This window comes from Anabrus simplex, chromosome 5 (assembly GCF_040414725.1).
Source record: "Anabrus simplex isolate iqAnaSimp1 chromosome 5, ASM4041472v1, whole genome shotgun sequence".
NCBI lineage: Eukaryota > Metazoa > Arthropoda > Insecta > Orthoptera > Tettigoniidae > Anabrus > Anabrus simplex.
The window spans coordinates 100,536,907-100,558,271 of NC_090269.1; the positions used below are offsets into that span (position 1 = coordinate 100,536,907).

Consider the following 21,365-nt stretch of genomic DNA (forward strand, 5'->3'; position numbering starts at 1 on the left):
TCCTACTTCTTTCTCAAGTTGTGAACTTATCTTATTAAGGATGATTATTGAAAATATTTTGTATGTTATGTCTAGGAGCGAGATTCCCTTGTAGTTACTAGGGTCAGTTTTGTCTCCTTTTTTGTGCAGTGCCTGAATGAGGGCTGTTGTCCAGTGTTCTGGTAGTTCTTCTTTAATCCAGATAGAGACAAGTTGTTGAGGGAGAGCAACTTTTGCTGATGTTTCTGCATATTTCCAGATTTCCACAAAGGTCTGATCTTCTCTTAACGCTTTGTAGTTTTTTAATTTATTCAGAGCTTGGTAGACTTCCATTATTGTGGGGGGGATTGATGTTCTCTGGTGGTGTTTTTATCGGGGTGTTGGTGTCCAAATGGAGGAGTTCTGTGGGTTCCTCACAATTTAAAAGCTTGTTGAAATATTTAGCCAGAATTTCTGCATTGTCTTTATTGTTATGAGCCAGCTTGCCATTTTTATCCTTCATCAGTAGGGTCGGGGGTTCATATTTTTGGAGCTGCTTTTTGAAGATTTTGTAGTAGTCCCTTGATTGAGTTTTATTGAATTGTTCTTCAATTAACTGTAGTGCATCCTTATGATATTGTCTTTTAATTCTTCTTAAGACTTGGGTAGTTTCTTTTCTCTGTTTTACTAGATTCTGATAGGATATTTCAGTTTTTTGGGACTGATGTAATAGCCATGCCTGATGTCTTTTCTCCCCTGTTTCATCACATTCACTGTTCCACCATTGGTGTTTTTTACATGGTTTAATTGGAGCCAGGACTTCTGCAATTTGTTTAAGGTTGTGTACTAAGTCTTCAAGTTTATCTCTGATGTTTATTTTATCAGTTGCTTTCTGGTAATTTTTGTTGTTGATTAGCTGGGTAGGATCTATTTTTCTTTTAGTTTTAAGGGCTTGCTTTTGTTGTCTCCTCTGGGGTGTGAGTTTAATTTTAACTACGTAGTGATCTGAACCTGTGTCTATTCCTCGGAGAACTTTGACGTTATAGATCTCTTTGTGGTGGTATTTGTCCATGCAGATGTGATCCAGTTGCCATTCTCCTTTAGTGTAGTCAGGGTGTTTCCATGTTTTGAGTTTTTGAGGTTTCCTCTTAAAACATGTAGATTTTGAGATTAAATTTTGGGTTCTACACAGGTCAACTAGTCTTTCTCCATTTTTATCTGTTTTCTTGTGTGCTGGCCATTTTCCGATGATGTCACGGTATTTTCTTTCTCTGCCTAGTTGAGCGTTGAAGTCGCCCATTAATCATTTTACATGGTGTTTGGGGATGTTATCTATGGTCTAGTCCAATAGGTCCCAAAATTCTTCTGTTTCCTCATGGTCTTTTGAGGAGTTTTTATCATTAGTGGGAGCATGGGCATTTATTATAGTACAGATTTTATTAGATGCCTTTAAGGTGAGCGTTGAGAGTCGTGGAGACTGTGATTTGAATTCTTGAACTGAGTTTATTATTTTAAGGCTGATCAAAAATCCTGTTCCAAATTCTGGGACATTCTTCATCACCCTCTTCCCGGGTATACCTTTATAAAGTCTGTACCCTTAAGATTCCAAGGCATCCTGGTCAGTGTTTCTAATTTCCTGTAATCCCATGATAAGAATTTTGTGTTGGTCCATTAAGTCGGTGATCACTCTTAGTTTACCGGTTTGCATGAGTGAGTTTATATTGTGTGCCGAGAAGTATGTTACCTGATTTGGTTTGATTCATGATTTTGTCTCGTTCGTGTGTGTGGTACTGGGGTATTTCCGTGCCTCCAACTTCACGGTATCTTTCAGGTGGCAGCCCACCATATCCGAATGCTGCCTTCTCTGAACTCTTGGTTCAGCCGGTGGAATATTCCCTAAAAGACCTTCCATGGTTGACTGTCAAGGTGTCACCTATGTGGGACTAGGTCCCGAATTACAACTCTAGATGTGATCCAATGAGGTGATAATGAGGCCGCTCCTCTGGAGCACAGACGCCTTGTGCAGCCGCCCCTAACCTGGAGAACAGATGCTGCATAATGGATTTCAGTGGCATTTCCTCCACTGTGGGGACCATCACCCTACCCAAAGGAGCTAATTTGCCCGAAGCCGTTCGCCCCCTTAGGGAGTCAGGTTATTTCCTGCCGCCCAACACTCGGCGTTGGCATTTGGCGTTGGCATTTTTACAGCTTGGTGCCAGACCAGCGAACCCTCCTCCTTTCTCATTTCGGACTTGGGACCGGACAACGGCGGAGTTCTTATCTTTCTTTTATACAGTAAAACCTTGTTAATTTGAAGTCGTTGGGATGCAAAAATCAGAGTTCGAATTACGTGATTTCAAATTAACCGCCAGCTCGTAATTCAAAAATGCCAACCTTTGCCGCGTCACAAAATATTCTAAAAGGATCCGTTACTGCATGCAGTTAACCTTGATTCACAGTTAAAAGAACTATTTCCAAAATGTATCCAACAAGGTGCATTTACATTATTCAAATAATGCACTTGGATAATTCACTGTCAAACATAACCTCACGCAACAAAAGAAGAAGAAAAAATCCTGATTCAAAGACGGGGAGAAATCTATATATGCTGGCTCCCCTGTGCAAGTGCTTTATTCATTGGATTAATGTACTGTATGAATTTTAGATGCCCTGAACTTGAACAGAAAGTATGTGATGCCCTTAAAAATCATCATGGCTTGTCAAACTTTGCTATGACGAGGGGAGTAAGTGTCTCACTTCCGTCTGCATTACAACACAGTATAGTGACTCTATCCTTGTACAATTTCCCGGCATGGCTTATCGAACTTTCCTATGACGAGGGGAAGATGTCTCTCGCTTCCGTGTGCATTGCAACGTAGTACAATGACCTCCCACCTTGTACGATTTCCCAGGTGGTACTTCTCTCCTTTAAAACATAAGTCCGTTTGCACTCTGCATAAAGAAAAAACAATGCAGTTTCATCAGCATTGACAATATTGTTTGGTGTGTACGAATTGATTATACAAGCCACGCTTTTTCACCAACTGTTGCATTGCTAGTGTTTACAATGAATCAAAAACAGTAAATTTCCACCTTTTTGATACTTATATTTGCATTAAGCAAATCAATTAATTATAATACAGTACATGTTTCATTTCATGTAGAACATCTTCAGCCGTATTACAACGCTTAGGTGAAATTAAAAAGTACCGTATTTCACGGCATAATCGTCGCCACCGCGTAATCGTCGCATCCTTTATTTTCAATACAAAAATCGGACTTTAAACCTTTAATTACATAATCGTCGCACGTCCAAATTTTGTTCACTAATCTGGTTAAAAGGTAAATGGAACTGCAACGTAAGTTGCACATGAATGCGCAATTCAAATACGTGTATGGTTTATGGGCAATTTGGCAACACAGTCACGTTTGCGACATGTTGCACAACGTATAAATAAATAATACCGGTATATGTACGACGCATGGCTTACCGGTAGACTATCGGCAGTTTGACAACGTGGTCGCGAGACAGTGTAGGCCTACTATTTATTCACCACCTACATATTATGAGTTCCCATTTGAAATACGTAAGGCTGTAAGTTATCGCTTATCGGCAACGTCGCCAGGAAATACCGGCTAGGTAGGTTGAATGGACCTCGAACCAGCCCTCAGATACAGGTAAAATTCCCTGACCCGGCCGTGAATTGAACCCGAGGCCTCCGTGTAAGAGGCAAGCACGCTACCCCTACACCATGGGGCCGGCTCCTGTGTTATTGCGCACGAAGTGAAATCCAAGACGATAATGCAGATTTCCACGGAATTATTCAGCCGAATTATTTACGATGTCTCAGTTGTCATCGCTAGACTCTTATCTTACTACTACGTCATAAGTGTCCGGGCATGGGATGAAAACTTTTATCCAAGCAGTCAAGATAATTATTATCCAATGCTATTAAAATTTTATTTTATAAACTCATCAGTAATGTAATGTAAAATCATCAATAACTGGGAAGAAATATTAACCTAATTACCGTATGTTTAAAAGAAATTGAAAAAAATGAATGTTTGTTACTGACGTCTCGGAATACAGTCAACTATACAGTAGATCTACACCGCGCTAGCTAGAGCTCCGGTTTGCGAGCTTTGCGCAAGCGCAGTAGTGTGTCACAACCAACGAGCTAAACTGATAAATTGTTGCATGCTTCCTTGCTGCCTAACAGTATTGGCTGCTCTGGAATGGACAGATCACAGATGCATTTATTTGTTTCAGATTTACGTGATTACTGTAGACATGTGTGCGTGAGAATTTAAGTTTTTAATTTGTATTTTGGGTGTTTGCAGAAATAATTTGTTTTAATAGTGAACAGTTACGGAAAGTCATTTATATCGCAAAACATTAACGTGTGAAGCATTTATAAGCGATTATGGGTAAATATAGAAACTATTCTGCGGGCTTCAAGCTAAGCGTAATTGCCTTCGCTGAACAGCACGGGAACAGAGCTGCAGAAAGAAAATTTTCTGTGAGTGAAAAGTTGGTGCGTGACTGGCGGAAAGTAAAAAACAAGCTAAAAAGCACAAACCCTTCTAGACGCGCGTTTAGAGGTCCTAAAACAGGGAAGTTTCCTATAATTGACGAAGAAGTGTTTAGGTACGTCAGTGAAATACGTAACAATGGCTGCAGTGTATCATATGAAATGTTACAAATTAAGGGACAGGAGGTAGCGCGCAAACACAACATACCGGTAACTCAGTTTAAGGCGACTCGTGGGTGGATTAAGGGGTTCATGCGACGACACAATCTGTCAGTGCGAAGGAGAACAACACTAAGCCAAAAGTTGCCTGCTGATTACACGGACAAGATTGTAAATTTTCACCGATTTGTCATACGTTTGCGCAAGGAAACTTCGTACTTGCTTTCTCAAATCGGTAATGCCGATCAGACTCCAATCTTTTTTGATATGCCTCGCAACAGCACTATTGCGCTAAAAGGATCACGGAGTGTATTAATGAAAACCAGCGGTAGTGAGAAGTTGCGATGCACGGCAATGCTAGCCATTAGAGCTGACGGGAGAAAGTTGCCGCCTTACATCATTTTCAAGAGGAAAACGATGCCTAAGAATATACAGTTTCCCCGTGGAATTCATGTACGAGTGCAACCAAAGGGTTGGATGGACGTAGAACTCATGCTGGACTGGGTTAAAACTGTGTGGAATAGAAGACCTGGTGCACTACTAAAACAACCAGCTCTGTTTGTTTTAGATAGTTTCCGAGGTCACCTCGTGAACGAAGTGAAGCAAATTCTCACTACAAATAAGACACGGCAGATAGTCATTCCTGGTGGCCTAATATCTGCTTTGCAGCCACTAGACGTATGTGTTAATAAACCCTTTAAAGACCACTTACGTCGATTTTACAACGAGTGGATGATGAGCGGCGATCAGCAATTGACACCCGCCGGAAATATCAGGCGTCCACCCTTGGACTTGTTATGCTCGTGGGTGAAGAAGAGTTGGGATCTTATACCACCTGAACTAGTCTCCAAGAGCTTCAAAAGGACTGGGATTTCGAATGCACTAGACGGTTCCGAAGATGACGCAGTGTGGCAGGGAGACGAAGAATCTGATACTGGTATTAACAGAGGCGAGGACGGCGCATCAGATAGCGAAACCTGCGATAGCGACACCGAAGATTTGGAATAAATTACGTACCGGTAAGTCCGCATTTCACAACAAAGCGATATTTTTTTGCAAGCGTAATATTTTAACTTTAATACTCAAATTAATGACAAATTAACTTAATACGTTCATTTTTATTTTCAGGTTGGAAAAACGTTCGCCGAATTGTTGCGAAAAATTATGAATTTTGTTTTAGACTATTTTAATTATTTTGATGTATAAACGCGAGTATTACGTGCATCTTAAATTTGTATCAAATACAATTTAGTTATAAATACATTTTTTGAGTAATACAAATACTGGTATTAAATATTCATCGTATAATGGTCGCACCCTACAATTTTTTTCGAAAATTTTGGTATAAAAAGTGCGACGATTATGCCGTGAAATACGGTATTTATCTTCTTAAGAAGATCTTAATAAGTACAGTAAAAGTCCATTGTAGCAAGAATTCATAACAGCGAAGAATTTACTCACTATAGCAGGTTATCGTTACATCCAATTTTGGTATTAAAGTCGGAAAACTCACCAAGCACATAAAAATCAGTATGAAACGCCAATCAGTTTGTTCAAAACTTGTGTTTCTGCAGATGATATCCACACTATGGCTTACTTGTTTTGTTATTTTTCGAAATCCCGTACTGCGTGAATGTTTTATTTCATTCTGAAAAAATATAGTACTGTATTTCTCGGAATACAAGATGAACCCCACTTCTTCCTTCAAAAAATTTAAATAAGCTCAAAAAATACGTACTTTGTAAAATCATATGAATGCCTTTTGTTGTACAATAGGCCTACGCATCCTTAGACGCCAAACATTGACTTTCGTCATGCCCCTTTTTTTTGCCCTGCGCAGTTATTTTTTTATTTCCACGGGGTTAAGGACCATTAACTTAAAATCGGCATCATAATACCGAAGAGAACCCGTTGAAAATTTGCCAGCAATACCTATTCCAAATGGAAAATTCTAAGTTCCCATGGAGGGAATTAGATATTTTTCACCAATAGAGCATATCAAAAACAGAGCAGATGTAAGGCTTTTCAGGCGTTTGCTCTATTAACCAGCGTTTCGTCTTAGGTCTGACACTAGACTCATCAGAGTGGGATGTGTCAGACCCTACCCACTGACGCTGGGGTGTATGCAGGTGAACTTATCAGAAGCCCTTATAAGAGGCACAGTCTGGTAACTGCATACGGGAGATAAATCTCCACAATGGAATTATTGCCCGCCTAGTAATTCTGAATGGAAAATGGAATTGTATCTAATTCCCTCCATGGGAACTTATAATTTTCCGCGTCGGTAGGTAGGGTCTGACACATCCCACTCTGTCAGACCTAAGACGAAACGCTGGTTAATAGAGCAAACGCCTGAAAAGCCTTACATCTGATCTGTTAATACCCATTCCATGCGTCTCTACAATACAACAGTCCATCAGGATATTATTCTTGCTCTCTATAAAACTGTTACTTTTACTCAACATCAGATATAACCAGCTACCGCTACACGCACGTCTCACTTGCTGGGTTCGGCCAAATTCAGCGGTGAAGTATAGGCCTAATCGCGGACGTTGAAAGTGATAGAACCAGTTTATTGTGTCATGGTATGGCCATTCCACCCTTGTGTGTTTCGTGCACATACCTCACAATTTCATCTTCGACTTCTTTAAAGCATCCTTGTTGCGAACCACTGAATGCATTTTTTGTACAGTACGCATTTTTTAGTTCTTTGTCTTCACAGTAACGCCAAATATTGGTTTTAGTTAGGCCTATGCCGTATTTTCTTGCGGCTGCACAATTATTCTACATTTCCGAGTGTTTAATAGCCATTAACTTAAAATTGGTATCATAATATCGATGAGAACCTGTTGAAAATTTGCCGGCAATACCTTTTCCATGTATCTTTACAATACGACTATCCATCACAAAAATATTCCTGCTGTCTATAAAACTTAATTTTACTAAGCGTCAAGTACAATAGGCGCGTTATAACTCTGCCACTGAGTAGCCATGGCCTTTCTAAAAATTCAAATGCAGGCATATTTTGATGCCATTCTGCAGATTTGGGAAATGTTTTTGTAGAGGCTAATAGAACACCATTCTCTCTTCACTATTTCCTGAGATCCAGTGACGTTACACACAGCCCTGTACAACCGGTTGTCATGACTAGCGATGTATAGTAAAGAGACGGTCGTTTATTGTCAGCGAGTTTTGTGTGTGCGTGCGCGTGTGAAAAGAAGCAGTTGCCAGTGGTATCTATCGACTTACTGTTAGGCCGCGAATGCAAAACAACCCTTGAGTTTTCGCACGAGATTCTGAGAAGGAAAAAAAGTCTTGGATTCGGAGAAATACAATATCACTCCAGAGGTTTCTGTGGCAATCACTTCAGTTTTCTTCTTCAAATGGAGTCACCTAACCTAACCACGTATGTATCATGAAAACATATTTGAAATCCATGTAGAGAAATGATAACCTCCTCACGAAAAATTTACATGTAAATAGCCTTTCCGAAATTTAACTAGACACGAGAAGATATGAAATATCCTCTGAAATCAGTGATGTACTCTGCCATATCTTGAGGTGTATCACATTCTTACTTAATTTCCGTATATAACATTAAAATTAAGATATCGTTTACTTCAGTCTTGATGTTTAATGAGTTAACAATTGCTATTGACCACGTTATTTACGCATTTATTACGAAAACGTGTTGTTCTCAACCAGCAGTTGATGGGTATTACTAATCAACTCCAACATTGCCTTTGAATGTTGACAAGAGAGCTCGCAAATGCACAAAGTGAGAAAACTATACCGTACCGAAGATAATCGATCGCATTTTGTTGCAAACGCTACGGTTTTCTTGTTCAAACAGCATCACTTATCCTAACATAACTGTACTATACATATGATGATAACACACTTCAAGCGCCAGTAGAGAAATGATTACCTTCTCGCTATAAATTTTCATAATAACCTTTCCGTAATTTAATCAGACATGAGAAAATATAAAGTAACCTCTGAAATCAATTAAGCACTCTGCCATATCTCGAGGTGTATCCTGTTCTTACTTAATTGCAGTATTTAGCCTCAAAATGAAGCGGTCCTTTATTCAGCCTTAACTTTTAACGAGTTAACAACAGTTATCGGACATGTTATTTACTCATTTATTGCGAAAATATGTTCTTTTTCATTTCAAATTTTCTATACGGAACAGCAGTCGACGGGTATTACTAATCGGCTCCGACATCGCCTTCGAATGTCAACGAGAGAACTTGTTAGTGCACATAGCGAGGTAACGATGCCGAAGGTAATCGGTCGGATGCAATATCATAGCCGGGGTGCATAAATATCGGTAACGGAAAAAAATCATGCCCGCTTAATCGCCCGTAATAACGGATGCGTCAGTGATAGGGCTCTCACTGTAGCCAAAGGACGATACACAGTTTAAGATAGGAATTTTGAAGGGACAGGAAAAAATTGTCGCTATAATGGAGTTCTCGTTATATGCCGTACTTGCTATAGCGGACTTATACTGTACCTTGTTTTATTTAAAATCTACGTGATTTTAAAAATTGAAATAAATTACAATCAATGTGGATGAATGGGGTGGTGAAATGGGAGGGAAAATGGATTTACTTATTTTAGCCTATTTTAAAACTATATCTGTTCATTTGAACAGATGTTATAAAAATGTTTTTGTTTCCAGCACATTTTCACTGTATGATATCCTGCTTGTCTACTAATAAAAAGTTTTTGAAAATTAATTTTCCTTTGTCACTGTTCTATATTTTACAAGGATGTCTTCTTCATTTGATCCTTCCAAGGCGAATGTTGTTTGTTTTAATTTTATAAAAATGTCTCTTGAATTCAATGAATTCACAATCCCTGAAGCTGATTGCTGTCATACTATTATTAAAAGAGCTTCCCCGAAATCTGCAATCTTAAGGCCAACCAGGCAAATAAACATGCCAACATCTATTTTAACCTAAGGTTAGCTAAGTTAGCAGAGGATATAGTTTCCTTAAAGAACTGTCTCAAGGATAACGTAGTATCTAAATTTTTAAATAAAACCCAAAGGGAACACCTACCCTCCAGCTATCACTATGATACACAAAAAAGAATTAATCGAATTTGGCTGAAAAATGAAATGAAATACCTATATAGGAAGAAAGCATTTCTTAATGGTGCCCCCTTATTACCTGGCTACTCAGCCGGAGAACGAGAGTCTCAGTCGCAGACTGTTCGTTTTCTGGCTTTGCAAAATTTTTAAGGGCAGGGATAGATATAAGGACTAGCGACAATAAAATCAACACTAAATATAAGGTTTTAACATTTATTACAACTAAGCACTCTTAACAACAAACTTTAAAATTGAACAAAATCTTGGAATTTTAATTTTTCTTCTCTGCCGGTATTTTCATTACAACGGAATTATTCTTCCCAGAATTCTGCTGATATAGTTTTCTGTAAATATATATAGACGAATATTAGCCTACATCTAATATAATAAAATAATTAACGTAATTTATGAGAAGACCTTTCTCTAATGATAACAGGATTAATTTCAAATTAAAATTTTTAATAATTCTCTGACTCATTAATCGTCAGCGGTTAAATTATCCCTTTTCTATTGAATGAGAAAAATTTAAAATAAAATTTTCCTGTCGAAATTCCATTCAACATGCCTTCCTCAGACTTTAAATTTATAAAATGAAAAATTTCTTCATAATTATTGTCTCAAAATTTTCCATAATAATTTCATAAATTAACGCAATATCCTTCTTCAATGTTACACTCATTGAGAATATTTAGCTTTGTAGGTTTTACAATAAATCGTTCGTGACTCCTGTCCATGGACATGACCCTTGCTTATTCATTTTTTTCTAAGACATTAAATCCTACTCTATCTAATTTTGGAATAAAATCCACTAAAGATTCCCTTTTCAACAAAATTTGAGCAACATAAATAACGATATATTAATCAGAACACACGCAACAAACAAGAGATCGAGGCAAATTGTAGTCATGAGAAATATCACAATTCATAGAATTAATGACTAATCACACATACAACATTCACACTTAGGGTACACGGTAACAGTTTATAATATTTATGACGATTTCTAGTCCTTGATTATTATATTTAAATTTTAATCTAAGTCATGAAGAATTTCTGATGACGGTATCGGCTAAAGAAATACCATTACAACAATTAGGAATGTGGTGTCAGGATTATCACTCAAATAAAGAAACTAGGTTCAACAACGATGTTCATGAGAATATCAATGATAGATATCATTGGAAAATTATCATATAGAAACGCATATAACGCAGATCAAATATAAACGTACGCGTTTATGGTTCATGAATTACGACACTATTATTATTACAATACCATAGCTATCAACTAACACGTGCTCCACTCGAAGAAATTATGTTCAACAACATACTCTCTTCACATAAGACTCAATAAATGGATTCACAAGTCAAACAAATAATAACTGATCCATTCCCAAGTCCATAAATACAATAAATATAATAAATAATCCGTCAAGATTCGGCCGTCTACCAGGCTCACATTTACCCTACTAGAGCACACATTAATATTTCACACAAGAACAAACAATATTTACACTCATGATCCTTATTTCCATATTTAACCTGTGATGAAGTTTTTTATTATCATTATTATTGTTACCGTGTTTTAGCGGTAGGTAGAGGTGAAAGAAGGTGCGGGTGTGAATGGGTTTCAAGCTACGAAATTAACGTGCAATGTAAAATTAATTTAAAATTTAACTAGGTTATATTTTCTTTTCAAAAACAAGAGATAACAATCATAACAGGTACAGAGTAGCAAAAAAGTAGGTACAATATTACTGGATTCGGGCTCAGTGCCCTTACTTCATAACTCTTGGGCAATCAGCCCCGCCTTACTCCAAAAAAAAAATTTTAGCCAAGGGGCAGAAAACCCCATTCATGCCCAGGAGCACTGGCTCCAAACATTACACATAAAGCCTGCACGAGGCATACAGAAACAAATTTCAAAGAGCGATCCGCTCTCAAAATTGTAAGCCTATCACAAGGCCACACCAAACTCTACCTTCAAGCTGTCCTTCTAAGGACGTATTCACAGGGGTAAAATACCCAACCTACGGAGGTCTATTACATGAAAAGAAGGTTGATTACATGACCTCTAAAATAACAATTTGAGAGGAGGCGATCTTGCACTCCTAATACACTTTGTTTTTAAAACCTAATCTGGCTCTGGGCCGCTAACGCAAGGGCTAATCCCATACTACAGAGGTGACTTAGAGAAGAACACTTTACATTACATAAACGAAGAATAGTTTGAGAAAATAAGTTCACCTCAAAACAAATGTGAGTGGGAGCTCGAGAGGGTTAGCACTCTCTATCCCAATATGTAGCTTTACAAGAAAAAGATGAAAAGAGTAATTACATTTTAGGAAAAGGTTACATGATGGAAATGCTTCGAACCCGCCGCGAGTGTTAAACTGCCGACCTAGCAAGAAAAGAAGTTATTAATAGGCCATTACCTGGTGTTGAACGGCTGAAGAAGAAAGAGGCGCTTCCCGCCTTCTGCTATGTACTTAATACACTGAAAGATGGAACAGAAGTGGCCCGGAGACCCCAAAATCAGCAGTTTATATCCTCTCGCGGAAGATTCTAGGCGTTAGGGGAAATAAAACACCCTCCCTCAAAGTTTTTATTGGTTCGGGAAAAGAAACCCCTACATAGAGGAAAAAGAAACACATTATTGGTGGAAAATTAATTAAAGAAACTCGGGATTGGCTAGATCCAAAATAAGGGGAAAAAGAGGGGTATACAGCCAACTTAAACCATGACAGAAAGAAATTTAACAAAGAACAAACTCTTGAAATAAAAATTTCTCCAACAAAATAGTTCTTTGATTTCGCACTAGGTTGCACTATTGTAATTCTTCAGTAGTGTCCTCTAGAAGAGAAAGTTCACACTTCTTACTTCAAGCGAAACAAAAACACATCAAAAGTGACACAGTTCAGAAACTCAAAATTTTCCACGTGGTGACATCTTCTGAGAAAGTAGAGAATTAATAGAATAGATAAAGTTCAACCTTCCTCCAGAAGAGGAGTTTCAACTGGCGCAACTTTTAAATAAACGGTGTAGAGGTGTACCGCCCGGTACAATTATTATTATTATTATTATTATTATTATTATTATTATTATTATTATTATTATTATTCATCACAAATCCGCATAAGCTAAAGTTCAATAAAGTTACCAGATGACACTAACACATTTGAAATCCACATAAAGATCGTAATAACGTCTAGGGAAATTTGACGTAATGAAACGTACCGATAATCTGTCCCACATGACTTCAAAATAAATTTACAAATTATTTCAAAATTAAATTATTATTATTATTGGAGAGGTAAATTATTTTAAATCACTCCTATACTGTTGAATTGGGACAGTCAGAATAAATATCGAAGACACTCACACATATCTAATAGAAACCAATAATCATTCACACACAATAACTAACTACCTTACACCATGGAAAGAAGAAATGAAATAGCAAACTACTGTAAGACTAGAAGAAAATTATGCCAAATGAATAAGGAAGCGTTATTTCTACATTGTGTTTACAAAGATGAACAGATATAAATTATAATATTATACTTAAGTGATTGATGAAACTGGATTTCGGCCGATGACCCTGGACATGAGGTAGGTCACCTACCGTCGATCGCCGTCTCCTCCATGTCGGAAATTGCCTCACATTTTAGAATACCATTGTAGCTGCGATGATGAACATGGAGTAGTAGTAGACTTCCTCTTGCTGATGTATTGGCATCTTGAATTTGTCTCGATCTGCACGTAGTCTTCCTCTTCTTTCTTCCCAAGTAGGAGCTGAAACTGACAAATAAGTTTTAAGATGTGCTCAGTACACACACACGATGAATGATATTTCTGAATAATACGTATCTTCTTCCGTAAATCTGCTAAACTCGTAGATCTAGAATATGTAATGAGTCTGTTCTGCCAAATGATCGAACCCAAGAATGTCTGCAATGTGAACGTCGGCGTTGAATTCCCAAGACAGTCAAAGAGAACTCAAATCGAAGAAAGAGGCGCAGACCAAAGAAAAGCTCAAATCACAAAGAGGCAGTTCCTTCGGGAAAACACCGCTATATAATTGTCTTAAGATGAGGGTGTGTCGCCGTAATCGTCTGTGATTGGTCAATGACTTGCACCTGATAGGTTGTTACATTTTTATTAGAATACTGTCAGGTGTAGAGCGACCTTGATCGTATCGATCAGGCAGCCTTGGTTTCTCCCTGTAGGTCACGTGACAGGCAGCTGGTAGTCTGACACACAAAAAATCCACTGTTCTCCCCTCGCTTGGAAATTCCGGTTTCGAGCGAGCTCACCTCTCTGTAACACAGAGTTGGGAAAAATTTCCACCCTTGCTGATGAAATAATACTCTTACACTCATAGATATTAAAATATTGCTTTTATGCCAAATTTGAAGGGGACAATGATAACCTTCTTATATTGAACCTTTGGGTTCCTTTCCTCCTTTTGTGTTTATCCTGTGGTTTTATTCTTATCTGTATTCATCTTTTTGTCTTTTCCTTTTTTCCTTTGAATATCCAGCTTTCTTCTTGTCTTACACATCCCACATCAAGACTGAAGAACTGTCAAAACTGTCCCCTCAGTGACTGTTGAGGCCCTCTTGGTGGGAAGCAGAAATTACCTCATCAGGGGATGATAAGAATAGATGTAGAAGTACAGGGATTGATGAGGAGAAAGCCAGTCTGTCTGTAGATGATATTGTATGAATATGTGGAGATTGTCCTTATCCTTTTTATTTTCCTTTCTGTTTCTCCCTCTTCCCACACTGACATGTAGTGCTTTTCCTTTTATGTATTCCTGTTATTCTTCCTCTCTTTCTGTATGAAGAGTCCACTGCAAGAATGATGGATGTCATTGAAATACACTTTTATCAGGAAGTTAATTTATGAAAGAAAAGACTCATTACTGATACATAGGCCCTTCAATAATTATAAAATAAGCCGCCAACTTGTTTCATAGATTATTAGTTATTAGTGAATACATACACAATAGAACAAACTAATCCAACTAGAAGAAACCAAAGGAAAGTGATTTTAGCACAAGGAGTACGAAATATAAAATGTAAAAGCGCTGTATGTCCCAACTTCTTTATTAACAATGATGGATGTCACCTTATTAAACTGTTTCAGTGAGTAAATCTCACTTCACCAATGCTTGCTCATTATAATGAATAACAAAATGAATATTACAAGAGCATACTAATTGCAAACTTTAGAAGGTAAACAAACATGAGTTATAGGCCTGCATATGATTTCAGGTAAATATCAAAACAAGCAGTATTATTGAACAATGTCACACAAAGAACGTCAATATTTTGATTGAATTTCATATTTGAAAAATGTTCTTCTCTTGGACAGGAGTATTTGTCACTTGTTGGCTGCATAACATCAAGCCACTTTTGGTTTCATTCATGGGGAAGTATAGCATAGAAATTTCTATCACTTGGACAACAGAATTGTGCTAGGTGTAGTAGATTCCCATATTTGTCCTGAGAAATTGGCCACAGCGCTTGGTAAAGAATATTTGGAAGAATGAATTCCCCTGCTGCACATTCTTGTCTCCTTATGGGATTCACAACGATTAAGATACTTGTTTCCCATGCATCATTGAAGGTAGATCTATGCTGCACAAGTCTAGTATGAGCTGCTTCAAACAGTATTTGTTGAATTGGTCTTGAGGCAAAGGTACATTTCTTCTTGTACATAGATTGCAGAAATGAAGTTTACTTTCGCAGGAGTGCCTAGTCGAACTCAATGACTTGGAATGGAGATGGACTCACCCAGGCAGATTCAAATGCATGAATGCAGTCTTCTGGGACTTCTGCTTGCGATTGAGTTTATTAGGGCCATGTTAGAATCACATTCCAGATAATGTCCCCAAACTGGGAAAGTGACTTTGATCATGACTATCAATATCACCCATACTGTTGAGTTAATAATACACAAAATTATTCACAAATTACTTAATCCAAGTCCTGATCTGCTGAATGGATTCATGCACTGATGTTACAGATGCACAGGAACAAAGTGACCTCCGTCATTTTTGCAGTGTATATATACTATAGACATCCAGCATTCTTACAGTACATCAAACCGAGTGAGTTGGCCATACTGTTGGGGTGCGTGGCTGTGAGCTTTCATTCGGGAGATAGCGGGTTAGAACCCCACTGTCAGCAGCCCTGAAGATGGTTTTCAGTCGTTTCCCATTTTCACACCAGGCAAATGCTGGGGCTATGCCGTAATTAAGTCAACGGTTGCTTCCCACTCTTACCCCTTTCCTGTCCCATTGTCCCCATAAGACCTATCTGTGTCAGTATAGCATTAAGCCAACTGTAAAAAAGGGTACGTCAAATCTTATTTTATGCACAGCTCTTTGGCTATTGGCGATGTTGCATTGACATAATAACCATGTGTTCTACAGCAAATAATGCATCTGATGCCACCCTTAACTCCTTCATATATGACTTGTCAGCATGTGAAATGAAATATTCCAATGGTTACTGAAGACTTGGAAGGTGAAGCATAAGGACGTTTGGTAAAATATCCATCATTAATTCCATATGGATTTAGCAACAGTGCCAAGGTTTTGCTACCTTGATTCATCTCCGATAGATAAAGAGGTTTATTGAGGGACAACAAAATGGAAGTGATTATCTGCTTCAATTAATAAATTGAGTTTGCACTTCAATGTAAATTAATTCAAAGAAACAAACCTAATTACCAGCTTTGAAAATAAGTTGTAGAGGATTAATAATGTTTGTAGTGTCATGTTTGATGTGTACATTTTGTTTTTGGACTGATCGATGGTAAAATGCAAGTGCAATTTTTTTTTATTGTTTCGCCATAGTATGCCATTGCAACTCCAAGTTCTATTGTATTACTGTTTATCTTAATGTTTATTTTGTAGTTGTGAGATAAAACCTCTCTCATACCAGTTTGATGTTGAAGTAGTATTTAGCCGTGCCGCTCATATTTTTTAAATGTTTTATATTGTCAGTGCTGTGATGGTAATTGTCCTCCTTGCGAGAAACCCTGTGGTCGCACTCTCACATGTGGAAACCATAAGTGTGCTTCTGTCTGCCACCGAGGGCCTTGCTATCCATGCCCATCCACAGCAGAGGTTAAGTGTCGTTGTGGCCACACTGTGCTAGTAGTACCATGTGGCCGCAAAAAGAAAACCAGACCTCCACGGTGTATGAAACTTTGCAGGTGAGATTTTAGTGTACCTTAATATTCTTTAAAGGACTTGTATATTCTGGCCTTCAGGCTTAGCAGCGGTTGCTTAGTAGACCAATGCCCACCAGAGCTGTAGTATCTCAAGTTTTCTGTTTGTTTTGTATGCAAGGTAAGCAGTTGAGATGGCCATCTGGTAGCATTTCGCTGGGCAAGCTGAACTTGCTGACTCACCAAAAAACCGACAAATTTTCTCTATTATACCGGTTGTAACAAAATTCAGTATTCAAAGCCCTAGGGGCTCTTAACTTGGGAGTGTGGGTTGGAAACCGTGGGGCCCTTAACTGAATCCTGGTGTTGCTTAATGGTACATTAAAACCTCTATGCATTGTTTTACCGGGGCGGGGGATGACGATGGATGCAGGAAAACGATAAATGCGGGTGACATATAAAATTGGGGGAAAGCAAAATATGGGTACTGTATTTAGACATTTTTCGTCATGTAAATATAATAATAATAATAATAATAATAATAATAATAATAATAATAATAATGGTGTGTGGTCTTCGAAGCTGGGTGCAGATCTTTCGAGTTGTCAATTTAGGATCTATGCCCTCATGAAATGTGGCTCTACCTAAGATGAATCCTAATGCGTAAGTCGGCACGCACACACAGCCCCCGAACTTCGGAATTAACCAACTAAAATTAAAATCCCCAACCCAATCGTGACCTCTTGAACTGAAGGCCAACATGTGCTAACCATTTAGCCATGGAGCCGGACATGCTCATACTATACGTAACGGTATCAAACTATTGCCATCATGATATACACGATGAAAATAAAAGGCGCTACCTTTACGCAGTTTTGTTTCACTTTTCCTTACATCTAATAGTAATTGGAAAACCTTCAAGGTCAGGTCTCTTATATTGCAAATTAATGATATACGTGGATATTACGGCGATAACCTGTATTTTAGTTAAAGATTCTGTAGACCCTTCACGAACAATAGGTTAGAATTCCACATGGCGTGGCTTGGACGATATCGCAGAGGTTAGAAATTCAACATGGCACGCCTCGGACGATGTCACAGCGGGCTAAGTGTTGCTGGCAACTTAGGAATATAGTTTCAAGACCAGGCTGGTAAAAAGATTATTAGTCTGGCTTGGTTAGGTCCGGCTTGTAACAAGACAACTGGGCAGGGGGCAACAAAGTGGCCCATACACATCACAAGGTACGACGCGATTAATAACCCTGTGGCTAATTAAAACGTACCCGGCGTGCGCCGTAACTATTTTAAACTGCATGATTTTCTCACTTTTAACATAGCTGGCAGCCCTATCCAGCCAGTAGCAACACGGAAAATGGTGGCAAATTTGAGGTTTACAGTGCCTCTGATTTAATTCTTGTAAATAAGAGTACTTCTAGGGGGCAGTTAGTGGGTCGAGGAGAAGCGTTGGCACCTGAAAGCTTATAGTGAGCTTGCGCGTGAATAACCTGCGCACGGCACTCCAGCCTACGAGATCCTTTCTAAGACTAGCAACTCGTAATCGCTCGTACAATCTTACTTAACAGGTTGCCGCTATTATATGCTAGAGTATTCAGCTGTCTCTTTAGATTCAAAAAACTGGTGGTGGTGGTGGTGGTGGTGGTGGTGATTATTATTATTTTAAAAGGAAGTACAACTAGCCAACCATCCTCTATATAACACTAATCAGAGAGAAAAAATGGAAGGGGTCCGACACTTCGAAAAATGAAGGTATCGGCCAAAGTAACACAAGGACCATTAAGGGCATGAAAATGAAAGACTCCCTAGGCCTCCATATGTAATACCGTCGGGGTCTGAAAAGAACAATAGGTGACCAAGGGAGGTCAGATAGGATAGATGAAAGTGAGGAGCCTGGCACAAGTAAGTGGAATCAATGCCAGGACTCAGCTGAGGGCCCCGTGGTCGCCATCCAATGCTCCAAAGTTCAGAGCCCCTGAGGCCCATTTTAGTCGGCTCTTATGACAGGGAGGGGATACCGTGGGGGGTGTTCTACCACCCCCACCTACAGGGGGACCACATCATCACTATTCAGACAAGTTCTGCAATGAGATGCCATTGCCTGTCGTATGGTATTGATATTTTTGTTACAACTAGAATGTACCACAGACTTTTTGTCACAGTGTAATAAAATGCCATATGGACATTATGTCACGATATTAACATCATCACAGGTACAGTATGCTACACTAAAAATTATCTCTGGGACAATATTTAGATTGTCCATTATACAGTATGCAACACTACAAAATGAAGTCAATGGCTTGTATGGAAATAGCTGATTTGCACAGTTGAACTTTGAAATGACAGATCAAACAAAATTCATTTATACATCTAAAGGGGGTAAGCAACTAATTTATAAGGTTACATGCACTTGAAACATAGGCCTTTGAAAAATTGTTTGTGATGAAGATGTGTGGATAGACATCGATGCACTGTAACGTTTACAATGTCAATTGCTCAGAACACTCATCTGTACTATCAGAGACAGAACATAGCCGTGCGCCTGATTGAGGAGCCTGCAGGCTGCTGAACTTGAAGAAATTAAGAATGCAACTGCCACGTCTGCAGAACCAACTTTGTTGAATGTGAAAAATATGATTGCTTCAATGTCCAGCAAAACAAATTATTAAACTCCCAAAGAAGGAAACATTGAGAAGAACTGTTAGATGTATTAGGAGGCAGAACTTGCCTACTGAAGTGAGAAATATGGAAGAATTTGAACATTTGCCTCAAAAATGTACCATTGTTGCTTCACTTCAGTGTATGGAAAGGAGTAGTATGGGATGTGCAATGGAACATTAAAGGTTGCTCATAAAATTACATCCCAGTTGTATAGTATATACTGCAAAGTGCATGATGGTTTTCCCCATTCTCTTTCTACTGTCAAAAAAGACATATCAGGAAATTTTTCATGTCCTTAAGTATGAAGTCTGAACCAATTTCAGAAAAATCTACATCCTGATTACATATCAACCAATTATGAGTTGCATCCGTGGAAGAAATTTTCCCAGTACTGAAATTGCTGGTCGCTTTTTCCAGTATGCACAGTCTGTGATGCAGGATACAGATGGAAGGTGTGGCAGCCCTATACACAGAAGAGAAAAATGTTGAACTTCGCACACAATTCCACTCTATACTAGCACTTCCCTTTGTTCCAGTAAGTAATATTCCTGAAGTTTTCATGTTGATGAAAAAAGATACTGACGAAAATCTGAAGGCAATTTTGTTCTACATGGAAACAATTTACAGGATACAGATGGAAGGTGTGGCAGCCCTATACACAGAAGAGAAAAATGTTGAACTTCGCACACAATTCCACTCTATACTAGCACTTCCCTTTGTTCCAGTAAGTAATATTCCTGAAGTTTTCATGTTGATGAAAAAAGATACTGACGAAAATCTGAAGGCAATTTTGTTCTACATGGAAACAATTTATGTTCTTGGAAGATATGGTAGAGGGTGAGGAACACCAATGTTCCCTCCAAAGATGTGGAATTTATAATAGAGTTTCATATTTGCCACATACAACCAACACATACAAGGCCTGGCATAGTCACATTAGTAAAATGATGTGTAAGAATCATCCTTCAGTTTATCATCTCAGAGAACACCTACAGAATAAAGCTGCAGAGATAAGTCATGGTATTGATGACTGCAAAGCAGACACTCAACACAAAAGAAAATGAAAGATACTTGGATCTCAGATTGTTGCTACATATCATGAACGTTGAAATGAAAACAGGTCCTCAGAACACCTGCAAACACTTGGACACAATTTTGCAGATATATTTTAAATAATATGTAACATTTGCAATAAATGTACCTGTTTCTTTAAAAATGTCTATAAAATTATAAACGCCATATGACATTAATGTACATAAGACATAAATTCTGCTTTGACATTATACTACTTTGACAAAGCAGCCACATGGCTTTGTTCTACTTACGACATAAATTCTGATATGACATAATATTTATGTGACTAAAAATCTGTGACAAGAAATCTGTGGTTCGTTTTACTTATGAAAAAATTGACGGGAACTCTGTCATGCACATACAAACACTCCAGGCATGTGTTCTAGAGAATAAGCAACCACAAGCACCTGAACAACGAGCTCTTTTTTCGATGCAGTTGGAGTCGTGTACATCTAGCTCTCCCACTGCCCCATTATAAAAATATCATTCTGGGTGAGATAAGGAGAACAAGCTTTTATTGCAGCACGAGGCCACACTTTTGATCAGTTTTTTAAATGATTAATTATATTGAGATATAATAGCTTCATTCTCAATCGTTTCATAAAGTACCCCAATTATCAGTTTCTGACCCTTTTTTTAATAAAAATAAAAAAAATTGTTTTGCTGTCTTGTATTATC

General features: G+C 38.3%; 1 protein-coding gene across 1 annotated transcript in view; it reads left to right on the forward strand.

Moving 5' to 3' along the window:
- Positions 1 to 21,365, forward strand: part of LOC136873801 (NF-X1-type zinc finger protein NFXL1) — a 213,111-nt gene that overhangs the window by 138,273 nt on the left and 53,473 nt on the right. The window contains exon 9 of the mRNA XM_067147048.2: positions 16,768 to 16,979. Within this exon, the coding sequence (XP_067003149.2) occupies positions 16,768 to 16,979 (212 nt within the window). The remainder of the gene's footprint in view (positions 1 to 16,767; positions 16,980 to 21,365) is intronic.